Source organism: Dufourea novaeangliae, unplaced genomic scaffold, assembly GCF_001272555.1.
Source record: "Dufourea novaeangliae isolate 0120121106 unplaced genomic scaffold, ASM127255v1 scaffold228, whole genome shotgun sequence".
Lineage (NCBI taxonomy): Eukaryota > Metazoa > Arthropoda > Insecta > Hymenoptera > Halictidae > Dufourea > Dufourea novaeangliae.
The window spans coordinates 3,776,451-3,802,657 of record NW_015374150.1 but is presented as its reverse complement, the minus strand read 5'-3'; the positions used below and the strand labels follow the sequence as shown (position 1 = coordinate 3,802,657).

Here is a 26,207-nt window from a genome sequence, read left to right as displayed (position 1 = left end):
TGTAACCCAAGGCCACCCCAACACCAGGAACTCTCAACGCGATTGGTAAAGAAGAACCAGCTGCCAATCGCTATACTCTCTTACTTCTCACCTGATCCCCTCCACCCTTCCCTCCCTCATTCCACAATCGCTATCCAACAAGTCGCAAAATATATAAGCGAAACTATTTAAACAATTCTTTCGTTTTCAATGTTACTTGCGCATTATGGATATCAATACTTAGATACTAAGCTTCTAGGATACGCAATCCACATGACATACCATATGATACACAATCCTTTGGTGTTCAGTCCGCCAACTGTATCCCCCTACGGAACCTCTAAACGAAAATCCTAATTTTGTATTGAACTGAAATCACATTCATTCGTTCAAGCTGCCCGACCAAAAGCATTTACACAAGGCATAATATCATTGATACTATTGAGCACACTAATTCCAAGCAACAGAACATCGAGTTACTTGTTTCTATCAATTTTTTCTTTTTTTGTTATTTCGTCTAGGTTTTCTTTTCGTTAAGGAAGACTACCGGTTACTAGTGGAGTTCGTGTGCTGTACCACGTGATTCAAGAGTGACAGGAATCAGCGAAGAAATTCGTCAAGCTATCCTTAATAATACTAAATTGTTTCGGGTCTCCACTGTGACAGCTAAGAGAATTGAAACACCAGTGACGTGATCCGATAGGTCAGAGAATTGACGAACACGATCGAATAGGAAGACTAAATAAAAGTTAACAATTGTTTTGTTTCTTATTCCGTAAACATCGTTAGTTTTTTTTCGATTTTCTTTTTGTAAGCTCACACAGGTTACGTTCTAATATCCTTTGTTTATGGACATGTATATATATGCATGCAAGCATACGCACACAGAAACAAACATACATACTCGCACGGACTCACGCACACACTTAAAAAATATCGTCCTGACGCGGCGATAGAAGGGAAAACGATTTCATTGTGATGTTTCGACACGATACAGTACTTTTAAAAAGTAGGCAAGAACGTATTGACAAGTATTATACAATATGTAAGGCAGGGACGAACGAATCGTCGCCATTATCTAAAATAAAAAGAAGAATTACATTTTTTTTTTTCATGAAGACATAGCTGAACGTATTCGAGTAAATATATAACGACATGCGCCGTTTACGATAATTAAAAGTAAAACCTGACTCGTCGATCGATTTTCTGTATATACATATATAGCTTAACATAGAATAGAGCAACTAACCCTCCTTAAAGAGCCGTGCTCGACTTTCGTTCTTTGCGAAAATGGAACTCGACTATCTCGAATAATACTTGAGGTAAGTACACCATACGAGTTGTGAACTTACGAAATTATCGCGACTGCAAAACCAACTTACGGTCCATTTGCGACAAAGTTAGATCAGGAGGAATTACTGCAAGGAATGAGTACATTGTATAGACGGACATAGAAATTTTCCAAGGAAGAAATAGCTGACTTCCTCTATAAACGAGGAATGGTTGTCTGGTACAGTTTCAAACTGTGTCTCGCTCACACCTCGCGTCGTATATCGCGACAATTTATGTTACAAGATGCCCTTTGTACGTTCCTCGTCAATCCTAACCTTACTATACCCAGATAATTATGGGATTTCATTGGCTGATGGTCGAATCCTTGCCATCTCGAACGAAATATCAAATTCATTAACAAAGATAACCCTCGAAAATATATTTTTAATTCTAATATCGAGTAGAGTTTAACGGTGTCAATGCTCGACACCTTTTCCCACCATATTAATCGCGAAAAGAAAATTGACAACATGCACATTGCGCAATTTCCTAAAATGCACAATTTTTTCAAAGTTTGAAGTTCGTTCCGAGTTCGGCTCGCAACTTCCGCTCACAAACTTATGCGTAAAGGTGGACGAGGCATCGTTTTGTTGGATGAGGAAAATTTGAACATTTCGAGTCGCTTCATCCGTTACATTTCTTGCAGGACTTGGTGCGACATCACGAAGCGTACATTCTATTGATTTCGTGCTGATAACGGTCTTGTACCGCTTTCCTTTTCAGCTTAAACGCGGCTGTAACCAATCCCATATCCGGCGACCATTGCTCTGTGCACAGTTTCACCGCGCCAGGCATCTCGAATCTTTGGAGCTTGCCTTGAATAACGGGAACAAATCGTCAGATAGTATTTTGAGTTTATACGAAACACTGATGAAAACTTATATTAAATAGTTACATTTGTTAGCTTGTTCGATCAGTTCCTGTAATACCGCTTTCTCAATCTCTGAACTATTGCACAATTCTTCTATAGATTTTCCAGTCATACCCAGACTGGTGGCAATCTCCTCGAGATAATAAGGATTAGGCACCACTAACGCCACGGTATACGTCTTGTGAGCATCTCCGTAGATACAAATATTTTCCACGACGGGACACGTTTTCAATTCTGCCTCAACTTTGCCCAATGATACATATTCACCAAGTTGCAATTTTACCAAATCCTTCTTTCGGTCTGCAAACGTGATGTTTACCAATTAACAGAAATGTACATACAGCTGTAAGACTGTCCGAATAAAAAACCATTAACGTCAGAAGTGAATCGTACCAATAATTTTTATGCAACCATCGGTATGAAACTCTCCGATGTCGCCTGTTCTAAACCATTGCCGCCCATCTTCCTGGAAAAAGTCATCTTGCGTTTTGTCCAGCAATTTATAGTAACCGGCAGAGACATTTGCTCCCCCAATTAGGATTTCCCCTCTAGGATGAGGGGTGTCTGTAACCCTGTAACCAGCCTCTTCCCAATTTTCCAAACGAATGTCACAAACCGTAGTTGGTGCTCCAACTCTTCCTGTACTTCTATCATGCACTGGAAGAAAATATTACACGGACTGAAAGAATCTATTCCAAACAATCGGATGGAGTACAGTCAGAATTGGTACAATTAGCAAAGAACGCTGAAACCGGAAGGTACACTTTCAAATTATATAAATTATATAATGCATACCATCCATAACAGTAGCACACGAGGTTGTTTCCGTGAGACCGTATCCCTGGGTCACAGTAACGCAAAGGCAATTTTTGACCTGGGTATGTGTATCAGGGGACAAAGGTGCACCTCCGCAGAGTATAAGCCTGACTCGTCCACCAAGAACTTGCCGTGCCGCTCCAAAGATATATTTGTCAAACAACGGTGTATCGTAACCACGTTTCACCCATTTCAGTTTGTACTCGTACGCAAAGTTGAAGATCGCTTGTCTGAACGCACCAGATTTCTTAACTTTCTCGTTTATGCCTTTGGAAATACGGTCAAGAATCAGCTAAAATGGAGAAGATGCTTGAATATTCAAAGTAATCTTTCGGATATTTTTATGCATAATTTCGGTACACTTACTGGCACTGCGGATAGGCAGGTCGGGTGAAGAACCGAAGCATCACCCTTGGATCCCCTTTGTATCTTGCTACTCGAATCAATCATGGTTAGTGGTGAACTGTAGCCAATGGGTACACCGGTTAGAAGACATACACTCTCAGCAAGGAGTTCGAAAACGTGAGCCAACGGTAAAAATCCCAAAAATACATCATCTGGCTTAATTTCCACAGCGTCGCAGTATGCCTTCAAGGTGGAGATGATGTTCCCATGGGATAAAAGTACACCTTTTGGCACTCCAGTGGAACCAGACGTATACATTATGATCGCGGTATCATTTGACTGGGGCGGTGACATCGGTGCAGTTGAATTGTTACCCTTTTTAATTACATCGGAAAACGGAATAAGCCTGACACCATCCTACAAAGAAGAGACATTCAAGTGTTACAGAAACTTTCATTCTTGTTTCAGTCGTTATAACACAGTCATTTGCAGTGGCAATTGTATGTTAATGAACTGAATAAATTTTCGCCCAACATGCAGCAGCACTAAATTATTATCTTCTAATTATTACGTTTATATTATTAGTATCATACAACGTTATGAATCATTCTCCTCTTTAAACTTCATAATTAACCTACTTAAGTCCAAATACGACAAACAAAGATAAAAAAGAATACACGTTTCGTTAGTATGTATCAGCATTATCATACTTCAATATTCATCAACTGGTCTCATTAATGCCTCGCAAGAGCCAGTCAATAAATTCCAACGACCATTGGAACAAATTGGATATCCTCGACACTTCGACCTCAAACTCACTTTGTAACCAGCGGTATCGGTGGATTTCAGTTGATCCTCCATGTAAATTATAGTCTTGATTACAGGTACTTTTTCGAGAAGCCGTTTGAACTTCGGCAGCAAATCGTGACTGGTGATGACGGTGTCCACTTCCGTCTCGTTGATACCATGAGCTATTGCATCGTCGCCTAAAGTCGCGTAGATCGTGACGACGGTTAAGTTCTGCTTGAAGCATCCATAAGCTGCAATCATCCACTCCGCTCTGGTCTCCGCGAAGATTACTATGTTTTTTCTAGCTATAAGTCCCAACTCCCTTATTCCACGACTGAAAGAATTGGTGAGCCTGTCCACCTCCGTATAAGTCTTCCATTTGTAGTCGCCCATTTTATACTGGAATCACAAAATGGAATGCAACTATAGCAATGCCCCTCCGTCATTCAAACCAGACAACTGGGATACACTAGGGCTGTTCGATTCCGATTCGATATTGAACTAAACGTCGAAGACATGAAGCTGCGTGATTGACCTTTCTGTCGGAGAAAATTCATTTCTCCCCAACGGAAAGACCAATTATACCAGCTAGTGTTTATGATTTTTTACGATTTTTTGGTTTCGAATTTTTAAGAGAATCGATTCTCGTGATCCCTAGTATACAGGGTGAACCACGAATCGTGATCAGTAGAGATTACTCTGTTATTAGCAATCCGATCGAAAATATTTTTATCAGGTATAGCATGGTTTCAAGAGAGCTTCAACGTGATTATAGCAAATTTTTGTCAACTCTTTTTTTTTCATGATTTTTCAAGGTCACCATCAATTTTTTTGCAAATACACCTATAATTTTTTTACGCCCATCTGTCAGAGGATTTCAAGACGAATTCGGTAAATATCATAACATAACATGTGTTACATTTTTTTTCATCTGGGTCGAGAAAAGATTAAAGAAATATTCGAACGGTAATATTGCAAAGAGTATCGTATGCTACGCTATTGTACGCGTTCCGGTGTGGAGCTCTTGCCTACCGTTTGTAAACATTTCGTTCCGTACATTGGAACACATCTAATAATATCTACTGATCACGCTCCGTGGTTTACCCTGTATACTAATGGGATTTAGTCTGGACATCTTCGAACATGGATCCTTGTTCGTATTCACACAAAGGTCGTACCGATCGTTAGCCAGTACCTTTTTAAATATTCTACCATTAGGCTGCACTTCGTCTTCCTCCGCGAGTATCTGTCTGGTGCCGAGGCACCTCTTCTCGCTGTGCAACTTGGCGACCCATGACAACATTTTCTCGAGCGTGTCGACCTTCTCACGCTCGATGGTGACGTGCATCGGCCCAGGAGGGTCAATGCTCCGGAAGGTGATCGTGTTCTCATCCTTCGCGACGCAACGCGCCTTGATCCTCCTCGAGGCCTTCCGTTTCTCCCAGGGCCGTTGCAGTATGAGGTAGACTGGGAACGTCAGCAGGTCGTACACATACGAAAGCGCCTTGATCGCGTGGATCGCGCCGGCGATCCAGAAGCCTTCCATTTCCCTGAAAGGCAGGAGGCACAAGGTTACCAGAAATCTTGTTTCCCTAATGCTTAAGCATCCTTGGCTGTCTCGCGATCTGTCATTCTGTTGTAATTTTCCAGCTCCCTGAGGATAAGTCTACTGTCTTTGGATAAGATTTCCGACGTACATATTACCACGATTGCGTATTATTAGTACTGTACACACTGTTCGGATGATTTCTTGGCGCTTTTGTGTGTGCAACGAGCAGTGCAAACTGCAAGAAACACAGGAGTAATGTGTACGGTATTAATAATGCTACTGTGGAGTATTAACATTGCGTTACCTTTAGTCTAAGTATTCCTGATCGTGTTAATATAGCATAGTATTAACAATGTTAATCCTTGTGTAGGCAACCGGGTACCTGGGTACGAAGGTACCCATTTCTAAATTTCCTTTAACAACTTTTTATGGTCTTGTCTGAAACAGCACTTGGTATATTACAGGAAGGGAAAGTAAGAGTTTCGGAAAAGTATGAAAGCAAAATTATCTATGAGTAGGAGTATTCCGATTGCTCAATAATCGTAAATAGGTTGGTTGCCTACACAAGGGTTAATGGGTGAAGAGGATTCTGGTCGCTGTGGACTAATACCCCAATACTTTTTTTTCTAAATATAGTTTAACATGAATGGACTATAAAAATTGAAATGATGTTGAAGCTACCATTATTGTTAGTACAGGTCACGTTCTGAAAATTATACAGGGTCGCAGAATCACGTTCAGATGTCTCGTCATTTGTAACAGTAATCAATATGTACAACTCAACAGAACATAAACAATCTGCAACCAGCAATGTAATTGCAATAATCTACCAGCAAGTAAACGACGTGGTATCAAACACGACACAGTCGCAGGGTTGAAGTGCGTTAGAAGGCTCGTCCATTAACTTTTGTTTAACCCTCAACTGTTATGGATCACGATGACCCAAATAGTCATCGCGATGCATCCATTCCGATCGGTTACTGTCGATTGCGGGTTAACAGATTGAACGTCAACTCTACGGAAATTAACAACAATTCAATTCCGTCAAACTATGCTTTTCGATTGAGTTTTGAATATACACAGTATGTCTGAAAAATAGCAGGACTGACAATATAATCATTGAAACACTGATCATGTTAGTAAAAACCTAGGTCTTTAGCTTATCTTCTTTATTTCTAAGCATCTGAATTCATAGACCCTTGTTTAAACGCCCTGTATAATAAAAACTAGTGTAGTGTAATATAATATAAAATATATAGTAAATTAAAGGGCAATATAAATTCCTCCAAAAACTCTATTATAATTTCAGTAAACGTAAAATAAGAAATTTGCAGTCCGTCAGTAGTGCTAGTGTTAAGGTGGCTAACGCAAATTTTTAATAATTATAAATTTAGTTGAAAATTTAACAACACCAAACGCGTGAGTTACCTTAAAACTAGAACTACCAAGCAAGTCAAAATGACAATACATTTTCTCAGATCTTTTGCACCTTTTATTACGATACGAAAGTGAAGAAATTAGTCAATTTTTAAATTTCTAAATTTTCAAAGTACTTCACGTTTATACACCGATCGAAACAAATATGCGTTTATCGTCGGTAGTTCCAGTGTTAATACATTCACAATCCCGTTATTTTTCAGATATATACTGTATGTATAAAATTTACAATCTTCTGAATATGACCAGCGCAACGTGCCAGTTCTCCTAACGAAATTCTCGCGACGGACAAGCTCGGATAGCGAGTGAGACACAGAGGCTGCTCGAGGCATGCACAGGCGCAAAAATAGTGCGTGGCTACGGGCCGGTTCTACGATCACGCTGTTTCGTAATCGGCAGATTTGATAAAGCCAAGTAATTGCTGGTTTTAACGGGCCTATCCTGCCGCCGTGCGCGTTTCGATGGCCAACGCTGATGATGAATGAAACTGCATGCGAGCGTCGAACTGAACGCGCGCGGACGTGCAGAGGACAGAGGTGAAGAGTAACGAGAATAGGAAAGCGTTTGCACCGTGTTTTATGATACAGTCAATGGAACTCCGGTGTCCAGAATATTCCAATTTTCTAAAAACATCATACTTTTGTAGAGAATCTTAATAAAAGTATCGGGCGATTTTTTCGTTTCTGCTGACAATCGATTCTTCAGGGTGAAACCAACCCTTAAATGTGTATTTTCCTATTTTCCTGTATAGTTCGAAACCTATAGTAGATATAAAAAAATGGTTACAATGAAAATTGTATGGCTTGTTATGCTCTATTAAACTGTAAAATAGAATAGTTAGAAATTTATTTTTTAAATAAATAAATACATTAAAAAACAAAGTTTTAACAATTTCATTGTACAGTTTTGTAGAGCATAAGAAGCCATTTAAGATTCATTGCAACAATTTTTTTATATCTACTGTGGTTTTCTAGATATACAGGAAAGTATAGAAGCAGTTTCAAAACAATGGGATTTTTTCTAATTACCGAAGTTCCCTTGTTACTGACATAGAGGTTGAAAATCAGTGTAATTCCAATATTGAAGTCTTCAGATTCCGTTTCTTTGATTTCATAATGTTTGACACACAAAAAGTGGAACACGTCGTGTTCCACGAGATAAGTATAAATTGTTTACCAACTTTCTGCCAATTCGTCACCACATAGTGTTTCTGATTATTTCTGGAAAATTCTCGTTCACAGGCGGGTCTCTCAAGAGCAAGAGAAAAGGCGTGTCGCGTGTGTGAGCGTTCCTCTGAGAGCATGCACCGTGGTCTAGAAAAATTTCATTCCCGGGGTTAAGTATCACTTGTTCAAATAAAGAGGACGTGTGTGCGTCGCTTAACGGAGGAACTGCACGAGACGCGGCCCGAAGGCCGATTTTCAATGAAACCATGATTCGTTCCTATTACGATCAAACGTATGCATACCAGATGTTTCTCAACTTCGAGAAATCTGGATCCTCCGCGATTCTTAAAAAGACGATTTTCTTTTCAAAAATACACTATTACTCCAATATCCATAACGTTATGAACAGAATATTATTTTCCGCCACGTGCTGAGTACAACTGAATAAAACGAAACATTCTAAAGCACTTTTGTCGAATGTAAATTCCTGTAATTTTCGGTTACTATAAAAATTCAGTAGCATACCCTAAGTCTAGGTGCCTTGCGTGAGTCCTTCGACATTTTTGTCACTGGGCTGTTGGAGTTAATATGAAAGAAATGCAACATAATTTTGTGGGACACTCTGTAAATGACGGAGCACCGACGGCTACACGCATAACCAAGGGGAGAGGGGATTGCTGTGAACGTATACGACACGAGATTCGAACATCTCCGCGGACTTTGAACGTGTTAGCCCGTGGCGGACAGGATGAACGCGGCTGAAGGCGGCGTAACGAGCCGCTCGTGTCACGCACATGGTCTCCGCGTATCTACGGTTACGAAGGGCAATGTCTCTGCACGTCTAGACCCTGTAACGTTCTGAATTATTTCTACGAGCCAACACAGCTTCCGGAACACTGTGTCTCATGCTACGGCCAGAAGAAAGGAATTTTTCGGTGCGTAAGACCGCTGGATCTTCGCCCCTAAAACAAATTTTACTTGCGTATTTATCCCTAAAACAGTTTCTACTTTAACACAAAATGTGACAAATTCAAGCTAACACTTAACGACATACGAATTAAATTTTTCTTTTACTCTCACTACCTAGTGGAGAGTTCTGGGGGCTCTAGGCATTTTAAGTACCTTCAACTGACAATAACACCCTATTTCCGAAGTGACAACGAAAAATTACATTCAGTTGGTTATTAAAAGTGTGACAAAGTTAGTCATTGTCGGATTATTCCTCTCTGAGACGAGTGTTAAGGGTTAAAGTTCCATGTAGTCCTTTGAATGAAGAATACACTGAATATTCCTAATGGTACCTAGAAGGTGTGACCTTGAACAGCCTAGACCTTCTGCTTCGATTAGTGCCGATGTCGCTTTGCTATGAGTAAATTTTCATAAAAGAATGGTAATGTGGTAACTTTATAAATGAAGAGAGAAAAAATCATATAAGAAGATTCTATTGTACAAAGTCCACGTTTCTAGACCGGGAAGAACGCTCGCGTAAAGTGCAAGGTCAGCGATCAAGGCTCGTAGTGTAAAAATGTGATAAAGATTTATCACCGATTAATTACACGGTTCACCCGCAGAGATAACCACTCCCTCCCCACTGCTGTTACGAAATCGTCTTTGAACTTCGAACAGAACCCGCGACATACATTTTTTTCGTACGTTGTAGCTAATCAATAGCCCACAGATATTCATACAAATCGACATTTTTGTGGACTATGAAACGTTACGACTGGAACAGAAATAGTATTTATGTTTCACAACATACACTTTGATTTTTGATAAATTATGTAAATATTCAGATAAAAGAAATTCCAAACTTCTTTATATGTATACAAGAGCGAAGTAAATCATGTGACGCCATGTTGAAACAACAGCCAACGCCATCTAAGTAAAATCTTCATTTCCTAATTATTTTAACAAGTTTTTAAAGACGAGAATACAATAATTAAGTCCAACGAATACAGTAGACTCTTCATATATTGCCGCGCCAGACACTTCCCCTCGATACGTACTTTCACACACATCCAGCTCTTGCGCAGGCGCTGGGGTCGGGGCAACGACGGTAAAACTTGGCGGGAGCTCTCGATATATTGCCACTTCCGAAAATTTTAATCTCCTACAGTCCCGGCCGCGGTAATATATCAGGAGTCCACTGTACTTGGTATTTCAAGTGTACAAATAAATAAGTGAATACAATATTAATGCAAAAAAGAATATAGCGCTATATATACATCTTACAGGATATGCTTTATTCTAAGAAAGGTGCGTTAGCTTTGTTGCAGATGAAGCTGTACATTATTGTGCATCTACGACAGGAACGGTGTGTCGAGAGCATGCAGCATGCATAGTGCGCGCACATGCCTAGCCGAGGAACTACGCTACAAGCGCTGTCGAGCGTCTAGAAATTGCAGAATTAGCGGTTGTCTACATCAACGGTAGCTACGACTCACTGTTTGTCCTCCACGATCATGGTGGCACTATATCCGGTCACCCCTTAGATTTCCAGGAGATATCTACCTCCAGTACTCTAACGAGGAGTCGCTTTGATGCGGATTAATGACACTGCAAGAAAAACCATTGGCAAAATCGAGACGGTTATTGCATATCGTATGCATGCTTCTTTATCTGTCCGGGGAACGGGTGAAGGTCAGTTTCTTTTTCCACACGACGCACAGAGCGGCGAGTATATGGGCGTTCGGGACAAAAATCGAAACTTCTGAAATAATTCATTTTCGACCTAGGTACCTTAATACTTTTTTAAAGAGAACACGAAAATGCATCGATTGACGCATAAATAAAGGTACAGTTCACTCCAAAAAATTGAGGTGGTCTTGATTATTTATCGAATAAAAAGTTTTTTAACAGTATTTACTATTGCAATTTGTTGTCAACTGAATATGGACTAAACTTTTCTTCGAAACGTTGTTTTATCAAATTAACTCGTAACTGCTGTAATACATTATTGGCTGACGAGTCAGAGCACAATTTTGTACGATATGTCACAGAATTTATTTAAATCCATTGACACTCGAAAATTTCTTGATTTCCGCATCGTTTATACTTTTCGTGAAAACTACTTTTGAAGTTACCTATCATTTTAAAGCATCCAGAGTGGCGTACCCCCTTAAAGTAAGTTTTATTTTCGCAGATTTTCGCAGGAAAAAATCAGAGAGTATTAAAATATATTGATCGATATTAAACAATTACTTTTTTGACTTTTGTCCACTGGCGGCCACACTGTGCGACGTTGAAATCGTTCTCGACGCTGATACCGATTTTTTCTCGATCTCACGGTTGTCGGACGGAATTTTTGTTGCGACGATGGAACGTTAAAACAAACGTCGGTGTCGAAATACCGGAATCGAATGCTTCAACGATTGTCCTCGGCCCGATATAAATTCCGCGCTCGGTCGGAAACGTGTCTTCTGCGCGATAATCAGCTTGGCTGGTATCTTTCTGAGGAGATCATAATTATGTTTTGCGACTTAATCATTCTAAATTTAAAACTTATCAGTTATTCGTAACAGATTAAAAAAAAACATCTTTTGTTGGGATGATTATCTTGCGAGACATCTCTGAAACATCTTTTGCGCGTGGGCGCCTCGAGCGAATTTAACGACGTCATTGTGAGTACAAAGGGAGGCTGTGACTGGGATATATGAATTTTGGACAAAACCTGTTGCAAATTGTGTAGATGCACCTTATCTAGCTGGTGCCTTAAATGTGTTAAAACCCTGAACCAAAGATCGCTTGCGATCGTGAAGATTCTGATAAAGTCGGCCATTTTGTTCTTACGCCAGGTACCTGATCGCGTCAAAATATTTCATTCTCGAATGATAATGTTCCACAAAAATGTTGCGTGTACTGTTTCCATATTCATTCAATCATTTTTGAAATGTTCGCTCTTCAAGATTAACAATCACAGAGGTGCAAGATTACAGCGAACGAAAATAACATTCGTAACGTTTCAGGATAATATTTCCATGGTACCGATAGTATCTGAGCTGGATGCTAGGTGGCTTCTACGTTCAATCCCTGTTCTCTCCGCTCGTCAACGATCGATCCTTTCACGTGGATCCTTCATCCTACCAACCACAGCTAACTGTAGGACACAGAACCGCTAGATAGCGCCTGCGGTCGCAATCAAACTTCTCGAATGTTGCATTCTTCAGTAAAACTACTGTAACTAATTCACAGAAAACTGAAACTAAACTGAAAATCGTGTACACTCTCGGAAGATCGAAGATTGTTACTGACGCCAAGTAGATGAACAAAGTTTCTGGACTCCCGGGTCAAAGTAGATCCAGGCATCCTTTCGAACTCAGTAGATAGATCATAGAAGATAGGTTACATTAATCAGTGTATAATGAATTCAATGAAAGGGACTTACAACTAAAAACGAATTTAGACTTTACACTTTGGATGTGCAACGCGGATGATTCATCCACACTGAAGTGTGTAAAGACTATTTTCATCTGCATTTCATTCAAAGTGACCAATGAACAAAGTCGAATCAGTCACTACTTTTGATGAATCGAATGGATCATGGGTGAATGGAATTGATCATGGATGATTCGAGTCGATTGTGGATGAATCATCCGAGATGCATATCCAAAGTGTAAATTCGCCTTAAACCTGGTGTTTAGGTTGCTCCAAAAACATCTTCCACGGGACAATATGTATATTGCATTCACGATATCCTAAATAGGTCACGAAAAACTACTAAGACGATACTTGACTCGCTCGCAGACTTGCAGGATCGTTGACTCTGCGCAGAGTCGATTCGGTCAAGCGCACTTTACCCTCGACTTGCAGCCACGCGCCCATTTATCGTAAAACGAATGTACGTCAGGGGGGCCTGGTACGCTGTACCAAAGTGTTAAAACACAAACGTCCAGAATCGAGGCGAGATTGAAAAATAGAACGATAAATTGAGAAAAGTTGTCCTATCCCTGGACGATTGCATCAAATGCAAAGCATAGGTATTACATAACCTAACATAAAGGTTAGGAACGAAACGGTCAATTGGATTGCTGGACCCGGATCTTCCAATTGAGCTGTTTAGGCAGATTCCTTCCTCCTACATCCTCTATTCAAGAATTTTAACCATATCGAAACTCGACGATGCATTATATTCGAAGCAATTGTGAAAATATCATTGAAAGACGATCAAACTTTGCCCGATCCCTTCTCGACTGGTATCATCGTGTGCCAGTCTCTGATGTACAGTCTGGAACAAAAGTTATTTTTACAATAAGAATCTGAGGTGGTTTTCGTGGAACGATCAACATTGGCCCTCAAAAATTAAAAACAACAATGTCTCAATCATTTTTCTTGCATATCACCTCGTTACATCGAACAGTTCTTTTTTTAGAAATGATTACCGATTAATGTACAGTCATTGCACTGATTGATAGATCAGATGAAGCCTGTGGATTACAGATAAAATCGAGTATAATTATAACCACGTGTTGCGTGTCAAAGTTCGATCAACGCTTTTCAAGAGAAAAAACGAACATTCTTTGGAGGAGATAATTCAGCTAAAATTAACAAAGTTCATTACACCGAATAATTTCAGTTCCACCTAATTTTCGCGAATATAAATAAATACGAGAATGGAAAAGACTGCGTGCAAAGTCTACGGCTGAATTTAGCTCGACGTTCGTGAAAAAAGAAAAAACACCGGCTCGGTGTGGTGGCGTCTGCAGAGGGGACAGACTGATAGCGAAAAACGAAACGACAAACAAGCCCGAGAGAGCCGTTCGCGAAACCCTGCGCTCTTTGAAAATAGACAACGGGGTCACTGAGCGTCGGGACCTACTGGCACACGCGTATACAGGGTGTTCAAGTTATGCACCGACCAGAAACATTTGTCACGAACGAACAGTGATAAAAATATTACTCGTTGTCTATGATTAACATTCTTTCGCAAGTCTCCAATATACAGGATGTCCCACCTAACGTGAGCATCTTCAATATCTCGCTTGTTTTTGAAGATAAATGATAGTACTCGCCAAATGACGGGAAAAAAGCCTAATAAACATGAATCGAGAACCTAATATTTTCAAAGTTGCAAACAATTTTTTGTTTCGGTTAAAGCAATCCTAAATGCAGGAGCTATCGTACCGTGTGCAAACAATAGATTACCTTATCATTGCTTCTCTTCCTGGTTACAGAAGATTTTCTACAATCTTTTTAGTTTTTTTTTATGCAATTTTATTCATTGTTTCCCTATAGTGTGTATTTTTCCACATTACGTGAGACTAATAACAGATTCTGAATTAACACCTGACGCGAAAAGTAGTACAAGATTAATTAGAAATAAACGAAAACGAAGTATTCAGATCCTGGAACTCTTCGTCAAAGGCGAGAACACCCTGTGCCATGAGAAGACATTATGGCGACCCAACATCGACCTTGAGGAATACCTATACAGTCACCAGCAAGATATTCTGGGTTTTTATCTTTAGACCTTTGAAAGGTTCCGCGATGCTAAAATTATCCGTTACGACATTAAACCATTCGTGTGGCGAAATTTTCCGCATTTTTATGGTGCTTACAGAATGGAAAGTGGAAGGAACCTGTTAGCACGCAACCATCTCCACTGAAAATATAATAAACGACGAAAAAAGACCAAATGTCTGTGACGTTGTAAGAATACCTTATCATTATAATCGTGAGCATCGCATGGCCTCACGAAAGTCTCAGATAAAAGTGACCAGTCATCGTGTTTCTAAGCAGTCGAAATTATCGTATATAATTCGATTCACGTAGAAATTGGAATTCAGGTCTGGGACGACGATAATAATGGTAAAAAAAAGCTAATAAGAGTCCCATGTTATTTTTAACCCAGTCGAATCCTAAATGTAGGAAATGAGTTGATGACTGAGAAAGCAGTCCTAGTAAATGATCAACTGCAATGAACATTCGCGACTCAACCATCGCAAAATGCTCAAGTTCCTGGCTTTTCTAGTTTCCACGATGTTGTCAGGCTTCTAAGCCGTTTACGTCAAGGCTACGGTCTGACCATTAAAGGATAATACATGCTACGTATCGGGTCACAACCCCGTTTTGCCATATTCAGGCCAGAAAACACCGACTGGTCATGGTCGCAAGGGAACAGACATCCTCATCTACTTACAAAAGAACCTAGGTACCTCGAAAATTCCGATTTTTTTGAAACTCTGCTGGTTTGGTGAAAACCTCGATAGAAGCATCAGATAATTTTTAATAACTTTTATAAAGCATATGAAGTCATTAAATTTTCATTGAAACAGTTTTTTGTTATCTAATATAATTTTCAAGATACATAGGAAAATACTAAAAAACACATTAACCTTTAAGGGAAGGTTTCACCGTAAAGAACCGGATATCAGCAAAAACGAATAATTTCCCGATGGTTCTATTAAGGTCCCCTATAAATATGCTGAATTTATAAGAAATCGGAACTTCAGAGTACCGAAGTTCCCTTGTTAGCTATATCTGCCACGGAAGTTCTGTCTTCTCCATCCTTTCAAATTCACACGATACACGCGGTACAGCCAGGTCCCCGTGTACCTCGTTCCATCCATAAATTCAACGTTAAGAATTATCAGCCTTGATCTACCGTCGTTTACGTAAGTTCAACTAGCACGAGATGATTACACGTCCCCGGCGTAGTAACTAGACGCGGGAGCTAGACCCCAAGAGCCTCTACTAAGAAGTTTATCGGAGGTGCACGTCACTTTCACTTTCCTTGGAAACTGTAGACTAGGTAAGGATGAATCCACACACATGATATTGAAGTACACCGACGAGCAAACTCGGCTTCCGCTAAGGGAAAAAGTGGTAGCATAATCGAGATTTTTCTCTTGTAAAAAAAAATTAGTCGAAGTGTACAACAACATGATAATAATTACAATCATTGTTTTTTATATGGTATTTATCTTCTATGATAATCTGATCCAAAGTGATAGGATACATCCGACACCGTAACTACGATCAATGTTTTCAACAAGTGAAAAGTCTCGATAATGATCAAACACGGTAGTAGACGAGCCGACAAATTAAATTGTTACCTAAAAACGAATCTTCGAACTGAAAAACGTTATCCCACATTTTCGACTTACTTTTTCATACAGAGCCACCCCCTTCCGTATTGCATCGCTAGTTAAAGGGAACTCCGTACAGCTGATGCAAAGATGTTTACACAAGAAGTTCCTCGGCAACACTGTCTGATTCACTAACCTCGATAACCTCTAAATTCATTAGAACTGTGTCTAATCATACATGGATAAGTATCTAAACGGAGTAAGGCTTAACAAACCCTCGTACTGTGACCATAGATAAGATACTGCAATCGGACTAGGTGACGAAAGAGTAACCCTAGCTCGAAGACAGAAGACTGTGCACTTGAACACATCAAGTAACACATTCAAGGCCAACAACCAGTTAGTAGAACCGTCACAGACGGCTAAGCAGCGGCTTCAGTTCTTAATGACGATGTAAAGAACCGATACGATCGCCAGGTGGTTCAGTTCGTCGCGATATAGTCGACGGAAAGGAAATTACTAGTTCGACGGACTAGTGACCGCGGGCAACAGTGTGGGTGTATAAGAAAAAAAACGGAGCACGTGAATGGGTATCCGTGAAGCGCAGAGATAACGAGTTTTACGGCATTGAACATCGGACCCTGCGTAACACTCCTGTTACGCTTAAGTTGCGCCAAGGTGAACACGACGATCCGCGTGGTACGGTCTGCGGCCTACGTGCACCGTTGTCGGTCTGTTTACAGTGAAACTCTATCGAAATTAATCGGAACGAAACGTTTCTTCGGTTCCACGCACGTCGAACGTGTTCCCGAGGCTGATTAAGGTTATCGCTGAGGCGCGTTCATCAAAAACAGTTGTTTATGATTTCAGCGCAGTTAGCGAAATCCTACGGTTCTTTTCGTAATAAATGCTGGATAATTTAAGATCATATTGAAATCTAGTACCTCATCCGACGAGTCGAGTCAGTAATTATAAACATAGGGAGCTGATGATTATTTAGGTGAGACAGAGACCATTGGCGTGACTAGGTAGGGGCCAGGGTGGGCCTGGTCCCCCAGAATACGGACTGCCCCCCCCCCCGCGTTCAGAAGTTATGGAAATATAAAGAAAAAAACATTCGTCAGTTGGTAAAATCTTATGTTATAAAAAATAAATACATGGGCCGAAATGCAATACGCAAAGCAACTAAGTACACAAAATACAATACTATCCTCATTACGTTAAAGTATTAAGTAAAATTATATTAGAATTAAGCTATTTAATTTTTACATTCTACTTAAGTAATAATCCTGCAACATCAATTGAAAGGTAATCAATTAAATTACGTACAGATGCCTGATGGGCAGTGTTATGGGCGAAAGTCAGTGGACTTGCCCCCCCCCCCTCCACAAAGAAATTCTAATTACGCCAATGACAGAGACAGAGACAGTTGCCACCCAATAGCTTAGCACCAAAGACATAGTGAATACTAGAACTGTTTCTCATAGAAACACATTTTTATTGATCTAGATGTAAAAGTGGCTCCAGGTCACAAAGTTGCAGGAAATTGTAGATAAACTGACATCAATTAGAAATGGCACATGTATAGGAAGATCGTGAACGAAAGAGCACGACCGTCGAAAGGGAGCATCGATCCAGAGTGGAGTAAGATATTGTGCTAGGTTCCGGTTGCTAATTGATTACAAGCCCGGTGTGGAAACAACGTGTACACTGTGTCACAGCGACCTTTTTCATATACATATGCACGCTGCCGATCCCTGGATTGCGTTACTATTGTAGTAACTGATACATCTAGGCCGGGAGTTGGATACTGTTCGAATACAAGAATATATTTTTCTTCATTTCAATTCCGACAAACGAACAATGGAGGAAGCAACCGCTTATAATGTTGCTTATCTGTAAATATTAGATAAAGATTCATTATCTAGAGACGAATCAAGTTTCGTTCGGTGATATTTCAACACTGGATGATAAGATGACAGTGCAGTTTGCCGTTCGTGGTATGAAAGTTGTTTAATTCTCAGAAATTAAACGAAACCTGTACGCCACAGTGTATATGTTTTTATGTAACGAGAAATGACCACGCGCTATACTCCCGCTTATAATAATAAGCTGTGCGGAAGGAAACAGTTAATTATAAACAGGACACTACGAATTTAAGGGGCATTCTCATTTAAACGATAAGCAAATATCGTCGGACGTACATCTTTACCTATTTTATTTTTTACCTGACCCAGAAACAAATCCCCGGAGACATTCAATATTTACCGCCTGTCAATGAAAGTACGCCTTTAACCATTGTGTAGGCAACCAGGTACACAGGCACCAAGATATCCAGGTACCCAGGTATCCAATTTTAAATTTCCTTTCACAATTTTTTATGTTCATGTCTAAAACAACACTTTGTATATTATAGGAAGGGAAAACTAAGAGTTTCGGAAAAATATAAAAGTAAAATTATCTATGTTCACCTAACTTATCAGAATTGGAATATTCCGATTGGTCAATAACCGTGAATATTTTGGTTGCCCACACAAGGGTTAACTTGGACGCGCCATGTTCGAATGCGAAGCTGCAACGAAACAACGGTAAGATAATCGGTATACGACGGCAATGAAGTTCCTTTTCCTATTCTTAGTCACGACGGTGTACTAAGAGAGCGCATGGTGCATACTATCGGTAACGCGGTGAATACGAATCGGCTGTGCTCGAGGAAAACTCATTCCAAATATTTCTAACTACCTCGGGATGCGTACGCGCACAGATAATATAACCGGTTGCATAATCTTGTTCATTCATCGATAACTGCATTCGTTGATCGCCAATCGCGGCATAATTCGGCCGTAAATTCGACACCCGAATGAGAAATCGATGACATTTCGCGGGAAAACTGTTGCATCTTGCGATCAGTGTCATCCCGGAAGTTCGAATCGAGAGTGATTCAAAGTGGTTTCGAGCTAGCCACTAGCAGTCAGCTGCACGCTGAGCCGTTAAAAAAAATAAAACACACAAACACACTATTCACAATTGACCTGCGGTACTATAGCTGCACGAAGATAACACTTTGTAGCGCACGGAATATTTGCATTAGCTTTGTTAGATAAATGTAATGCGTCTCGAATTTTTCGAATATGTTACAGCCAAATCAGTAAACGTCTACGGGGAAATATGCTAAGGCCGTTTGCGCTTACCTTCTATAATTGCACCGAGATTATCCTGACCCGTTTTTCGTGTCTCTTCCTCTTATCGAGTTCGACGATTCCCGTCGACTAAACAGTTGATTTTCCCACCGCGAATAGGAGAGGAAATTATCACTGTACGCGATCCAAGGGTCAAGAATGATGTGACTGTGTATTGGTGACGTGTATTAAACTGCCTGTACGCGCGTGTGTGTGTGTGTGTGTGTGTGTGTGTGTGTGTGTGTGTGTGTATGCATATAAAAGAACGAGGGACGAGAAAAGGACACGAGGGACAACCCGATCACAGCGTGACGTACTCCGTACGGCGGTCGACGAACGACTGAATTCGTATCGTGGACAACATGAGTAGTTAACACGTCTTAGGATTCCCTGACAATCTTTGATCTTTGCACTTTGTTTTGCCAGGCATACCCCAATACCCGAGGCCTGATAATAATATTGCCCAACGGCCGCGGGAGGTAAACTCGAAGACGACCATGTGACCGTAAAAAAAACAGCTGTTCGACCGATCGTCTGTCCTCGCGTTATTACCGGTATTTACGATGAGAACGAAATCGGTTTTCTCCCCTGACAAACCCTGTCAGATTAAGAAACCGGGTAATCATGTCAAGCATGCACCGCTCATCGAGCGTTCTTGTTGTTCTTACATTCGTCACGGCTTATCGATCGTAAAGATCGTACTTCTTTAGATCTTCCTTCACCAAGACACTACTACCGATGACTCTGTGGTTAGTCGCTCGATAAGATAAGCCTAGAAAGGCTTAAACACCACGTGCTTTTGTACTACGAACTGAAACACGATCCCACTGATTCCACAATCGCGGGTGGTACAATGTAACGCGCACACGAGAGCGATGGGCTCAACATTCCCGCGAACAACTCGCGAATGATAGCATTCCAATTTCGTACGATACACTTTTTTCTGTGTACATGTCAAACTCTTAACCTATTACGCGTCAGACTGTCGCGAGCACTCCATATATTTCACAGAAACCGAACGTGCCCTACTCCCAGACACGCACTAACGTCAGCGCGGAACACCGACCACTCTATACATGCTCGATCCAATGACGGCCATCTTGCTATCCGAGAGCTTAAAAACTGAAGGAATCGATGAAGGAACTGTTGCGAAATTTATGAAAATTGATGCAGGAAACGTATTCCCGTGACTTCTTAAATCATTAAAGATTATGCCTGTTCGGAAGAACGAAATTTTCGTTCGGTGTAGAAACGAGAAAACACTGTCACTATTTTGTCCCATATTTTCATTTGAAATTTCCCGCCACTTCTCGACACGTTTGATAAGACGCAGTTCAACATTCGATGGGTTTACATTTTATGTATCTGGTTAACATAACCCTGACACTGTGAAAGTTATTATAAATTGGCTGACTGTGTACAAACAATGTAGCAATATAGTTTAAACGAATCTGTATACGTATATAAGGACTCGAGGATTTGACCTGCAAAACCACAACGGTCATGCTTCTCAATATAGATAGCCGGCCTGCACGTGAACCAATCACGAGCCGAGTTTCAATGGGCGGGGATGTGGCGTGATCCGTGATGACGTCACTGTAGCCCGCAATCGATAACTACTCGACATTTAGCAAACCCTTCTAACCCGTTATTGTAGTACTATATACGATCAATGTTTCGGTTTCGACGCGCCACACATTTATCGCACGACGTCTTTTTAAAATAATTTTGTGATTTCGACAGAACACTAAGGTACTTTTTTAATCGTACTCGAATAAAGAAAATCAAATACATATTTGAAATTTTGATTTTTATGGTTTCATGAAGGACGATTCAATTTGTTATCACATAGTCAAGGAAATGATTTTACCGACCATAATCTTTGTTCTAAATACGAACAGTAAATTTTGAGACAATACATGAGAGAAATATCGTTGTATGATTTAGGGTAATTATATGTGACCACTGTTGTTTAACTCCTGGGTTACTTACAATTATTAACAGATTTACGGAATTTTATAATGACTACAGATAATGCAATCAACCGCAGAGCTGAAACGTAAACATTTCTGTTTTAAACTTTTTATCAAGAAATATGGACGAACTATCACTTCGGCTACACTAGAATAGCACTTTAGTATTAAACTAAGTACTATAAATACTCTAGGCACGAGTAGTTCTTATCGAATAAAAATGAGAAAACGTAAGATTCTTCTTGAATGTTCACAAATATACCAGATATGTAATGCTATCTATTCTAGTAAACATAATAATGACAAACAAGTGGAAAACAAGAGTTTGTTTACAATAAAGTAAATCTCGTATGAAAATAAAATTCGAAAAATAACTGAATGGGTTTACACTGTCATGTCAGATAACTATAGTGACCAAAGGTGGACAAGTACCTATAGCAGAAGAAAAAATGCGTGTACCTAATCAACATTTAAACTTTATTAAAACCAACAACATTAACAAGAACAACAAGAACACACCATTCCTTCTGAAACAGTCCATAGAAACTCGACTTTAAACAAATTCAATTGTTCCGCCGCATGTCGGTCGACAACGTCGTATATCGGTTAGTTTATACACTCGTCTAGAATGGTTCACATCATGAATGATCAAGTGCCGGGAGACCTACGACATTAGTAACATGATTCAAAATAATAATAGCCTCAGAACAATAACGCCTCTTCGTATCAAACCTTTCTAATTCGCAATATGCGTTAAGGCACTGCCGTTAATGGGCCGATCATAATGCTGCTACGGTCGCTAAAAGCAGTGCAAGGAAACAAGCCAGCAAAACCATAGAATATGTGGTTATCATAACAGTTATGAGGTTAGTGACATACGAAACACGCATTCCGGTCGAACGAGCAATCTCGTTGTCGTGCGGTCCACAAATATTTTTGCATTCTGTGCTCTCACCTTCGCATTCTGGGTCATGTTCATCAGTCCACGACTTAACATCAGTCGATATTACAGATTCCTCTTGATCGCATTCTAGTTGCCCGTCTTCATTTTCTAACGAACAAGTTTTTTCAGGGGTTAACAACGGCCTATTCTCTGTGATTGCAACTGGAGCGGTACAAGGAACATCGTTTGCATCCTTTTTCCATAATGCCTCTAATTCTTCTATTTCCTTCTTGTGCTCGCACAGACTCGCTGCTGCTAACTGTAAATCATGTACAGCTTTGGACAGATCCAATTCTGGATCGATATCAGAGTTATTTTTTGCCACCTCTGACTCAACCTCTTCGGGGTCCCATACTATGTTTACCGGTGTATTTTCTTTAGGAACTGCGTGTGATACGTCGGTAAACTTTGACGAGTAACACAAACCGTCGTTCACGTCGTCCGGACTGTAGGTGACGGAGCTACGAGTGCTAGTATTAGGCGCCGTACTATCCGTTTCTATTTCAGAACGTTGCGACGTCAGCGAATTCTTTTGGCTTACACGACTATCACGTAAGCGATCCGCCACGCTACTAAACGCCTCCGCAATTAGTTTAACATTTTCGTCTGCGACACGCAGATACAAGTCGAATGCATTATCGTCAGTCTTCTCGAGATCTTCATTCTCAGGATTAGCGACAGATTCTGTCAGTCTTTCGACGTCTCCATTCTCGGTGATTTCCTCGTAATTCTTCTCGCTGTGTTCCGAATATTGACTACCCAAGGTCTGAATATGTAATACCGAGGAGTCATCCGTTTTATTGGTATCATCTAGATTCTTTACTGCCGTTGCTTCCTCTGAATTAAAATCAGCTGTTTCTTTACTCGGTTCAATTTCCACTTTGTTCTCTCCCTCGATTAAATTAACTAAATCTTGGCACAAATTACTATAAGCGGTGAAATCAGATTCGGTGTCATTAGTGGACGACTCGTTCAATTTTGTCTGCAAGCAATCCTGCCAAAAGTCATTGTTCAATGCCTGGGATAGTATGCCGTTCGACGTCGCAGAGTTCTGCGCACCCGTGTCTTCCTCGCTCGCCTTGTCAAAACTCTGTATCTTCGTGGACGGTGAAACATAGACACGCAGTTTCTTACGACTTATATTCGAGATAGGATGATTACCGTTTATGTCAGTTTTCTTGTTTTTCAACGAGCTTTCGGTGCGCCATCGAGTATCGTAATCGGACAGTTCACCGTCGCTGACCACGCGCCTGAAACAATTAGATCTTGCCGGAAGTGATTTAATATCGATCACTCCGTTACTAGTTTCGTCCTTGATTTCTTGAAGACTGGGCTCCCGTCGAAGATGAATTCGATCGTGATTGATCAGACCGTATAGATTGGCGGACAAAGACCTAACCGCTCGTTTCTTCTTGATACCAAAAGTGGTTTCCTGATCTTTCGCAACGCCGCTCTTACTTTCAGCGGCACTTTTACCCGTGTTGGCATCCTTCCGGAGGGTTCTATAGGCCAAGTCGTCTGTAACAATGTCAGGCTCGCACTGCGGTATGTACGACGAGCGAGGATGATCTGGCCTGGTCGGTGTGGTGTGCAGATAGTCGCTTTCTGTGGCGGCAGTTACTGGCCCCAGAGGAATTCCAAATGGTGGTTGCGGATCAGCTACCTTCAATGTGTTGTTCGCGTAATGTATGCTACGGTAAACAACGTCATCGCGTTGCACATCCGGTACGTCTTTACGGACTGGATAATTCGAGGCGTACGGATAATTGTCGGCCGCGTCTTTGCGTGACAAGATTGGAGAGGCCATCAGGTAGCTGATATTAGAGAGTGCTGATTGCCCGATCACTTCCGACAACGATGCAGGTCTCTCCTTCGGGTGCATTCGTCTATATGCCATATCGTCTTTCGACCTATCCGGCGAATCCACCAAGTCTAACGAAACAGCGTCATCGGTTCTACCGCGTCGTAGACTGAATTCCTCCATGCTACGTCTTTCTGCCCGATCAAGAAGATCTTCGTCTCCGAGACACAAACTGTTGTATATTGCTTCCAGTTCAGACAGTGCTTCTTCCAGATTTTTCGAGCTTCTCCTCTTTTCCAGAACATCTTGCTCACTTACGGTTGATTGTTTCTCCTTCCTTTTCTCTATTCTTGGATTTTGTACAAGTGTATTGTTCGGCGAATGATAGGAACGTTCGTGTACAGTTTGTTCGGAAGGAGATTTTACTCCCGGAGAGTCTAAAGTTTTATTACGAGTAAATGCTGAATTATTGTATATATTTTGTGCAGAAGTCGGGGAAAGTTTGTTTTCGTCCTTTTTAGGATCGGGATCGTTAAATCGTAAGTTGAGCTGCTCGTTGCGATTGTTTCTTCGTTCACATTTCATTGCTTCTGTTTCAAGGAACATCATTTCATCGACATGTCTGCCCATTGACTTGTGTCTGTTGTTTGTACATTCCGACAAATTACACGATTCCGTTGGCATTACTGTTAAAGACAATGGACGCCGTGGGCAATGTCTAGTTGAACCACACCATCTAATTTCGTTATTCGAGTCATATGATCTTAAGCCTTTTAAATGGTCTCTTGATGTTGCATGAGACTCGTATACATTCGTGTGTTGAGATTCATTGTACCTTGGTATTCGATATTTACCGCTATGTGGAAACGAGTTACAACCATAGGCAAACACTTTACATCGTGGATCCCTTGGTGGAGGTTCTGGTGGACAGGAACTTCTGTATACAGACTGAGCATTCCTTACATAATCATAAGGTTTTGCATAGTCATTGTTAGTTGCAGGGGAAGTTGAAAAATAATTACATTCTGCATGATTCGTGTAATTCTTATCTTTGTGCAAAACATGTGGCTTTGCATATGTATTATTTTGATTTAAATCTGTAATGTACCGGTTCGGGGGATACTTTGTAATATCAGTAGACGACTTTGTTTGATAGCTGCATGCTGCTAATTGTACATTTTCTCCAGATCTTTGCACTGGAAAGGTGTAACTATTAGGGTGCATAATAGGACGTGGTTGTACTTGAGATTGAAATAAATTAGTTGGATCAATATCCAGTGACTGATTTGCATCCGCAAGGTCGAGGCTGCTACTTTTACTAACATTATTCGGATTTTCTGAAAATCTGTGACCCTCATCTTTTGACAAACGTTTTATATAACGTTCTGTACGCGCAGTACGACTTTTTCTATTACAAGAATTGCTTTTCTGTGTGTATTGTGTGGAGGATTCATTTTGAATTCTCGTCAAGGAATTACAAGATATACGAGAATCATCATCTGAACTACTATCTGCACAAATGCGATCTCTTTTTGCTTCTATTCTTGCCTTGAGTACACTTTTACGTAACTTTTTGCTCACTCTATCCAATGATCCTTCACTACTACGAGAATGCATAGAATTCCTTTGTAGATCTGTTGTGTCTACCGAAGTAGCAACAGTACTATTGCTTGAACTACCCTTACTTAAATGTTTATCCGTATTTCTTTTAACCGGATGAAGAGTAACACTATGTGACTTTCTATTAAACACTGAATGAGGCCTCGGTTGTCTTGTACAATATACCATTTCTTCATCATTAGAGGAACTGTCATAATCACGTATTGAAGATATTCGTTTTAAGATTCCACCTAGCGACCACTTTTTCTCCTTTTTCTTGTCGGATGAAGTTACTGCATCACAGACAGGCAGACGTCGTGTTGGTGGTAAAAGACCATCCATTCTCAGGATATCCTTTCCGGTAATACTTCTTTTTTCCATTGCGAAGAATTTCTCTACTTAAA

General features: G+C 40.5%; 2 protein-coding genes across 5 annotated transcripts; both read right to left on the bottom strand.

Moving 5' to 3' along the window:
* Positions 1 to 1,052: 1,052 nt before the first annotated feature.
* LOC107191816 (long-chain-fatty-acid--CoA ligase 4) lies at positions 1,053 to 22,486 on the bottom strand. 4 transcript variants are annotated; one of them, XM_015580934.1, is made up of 8 exons: positions 22,416 to 22,486; positions 5,328 to 5,682; positions 4,163 to 4,531; positions 3,365 to 3,760; positions 2,978 to 3,290; positions 2,576 to 2,839; positions 2,207 to 2,482; positions 1,053 to 2,126 (listed from the first exon to the last, which is right to left on the bottom strand). In XM_015580934.1, exons 1-8 carry the CDS (start codon positions 22,421 to 22,423, stop codon positions 1,972 to 1,974), a joined length of 2,136 nt encoding a protein of 711 aa, XP_015436420.1. In that variant the 5' UTR covers positions 22,424 to 22,486; the 3' UTR covers positions 1,053 to 1,971. The 4 variants fall into 4 exon arrangements, with proteins under 4 accessions (XP_015436420.1, XP_015436421.1, XP_015436422.1 ...); XM_015580935.1 differs by lacking the exon at positions 22,416 to 22,486 and adding an exon at positions 20,156 to 20,512; XM_015580936.1 differs by lacking the exon at positions 22,416 to 22,486 and adding an exon at positions 19,500 to 19,938.
* On the bottom strand, positions 21,976 to 26,207 carry LOC107191815. The gene has a single exon (XM_015580932.1). It carries the CDS (start codon positions 26,182 to 26,184, stop codon positions 22,240 to 22,242), a length of 3,945 nt encoding a protein of 1,314 aa, XP_015436418.1. The 5' UTR covers positions 26,185 to 26,207; the 3' UTR covers positions 21,976 to 22,239.

What these genes read in the sequence shown, in the direction of transcription:
- LOC107191816 (XM_015580933.1), bottom strand. Translation starts at nt 10,748, where the DNA reads ATGATCGTGGAGGACAAACA. An exon ending in CCGATACCGCTGGTTACAAA is followed by an intron (nt 3,761 to 4,162) that starts GTGAGTTTGAGG and finishes TCTTCTTTGTAG; the next exon opens with GATGGTGTCAGGCTTATTCC. An exon ending in TGGTTGCATAAAAATTATTG is followed by an intron (nt 2,483 to 2,575) that starts GTACGATTCACT and finishes TCACGTTTGCAG; the next exon opens with ACCGAAAGAAGGATTTGGTA.
- LOC107191815 (XM_015580932.1), bottom strand. Translation starts at nt 26,184, where the DNA reads ATGGAAAAAAGAAGTATTACCGGAAAGGATATCCTGAGAATGGATGGT.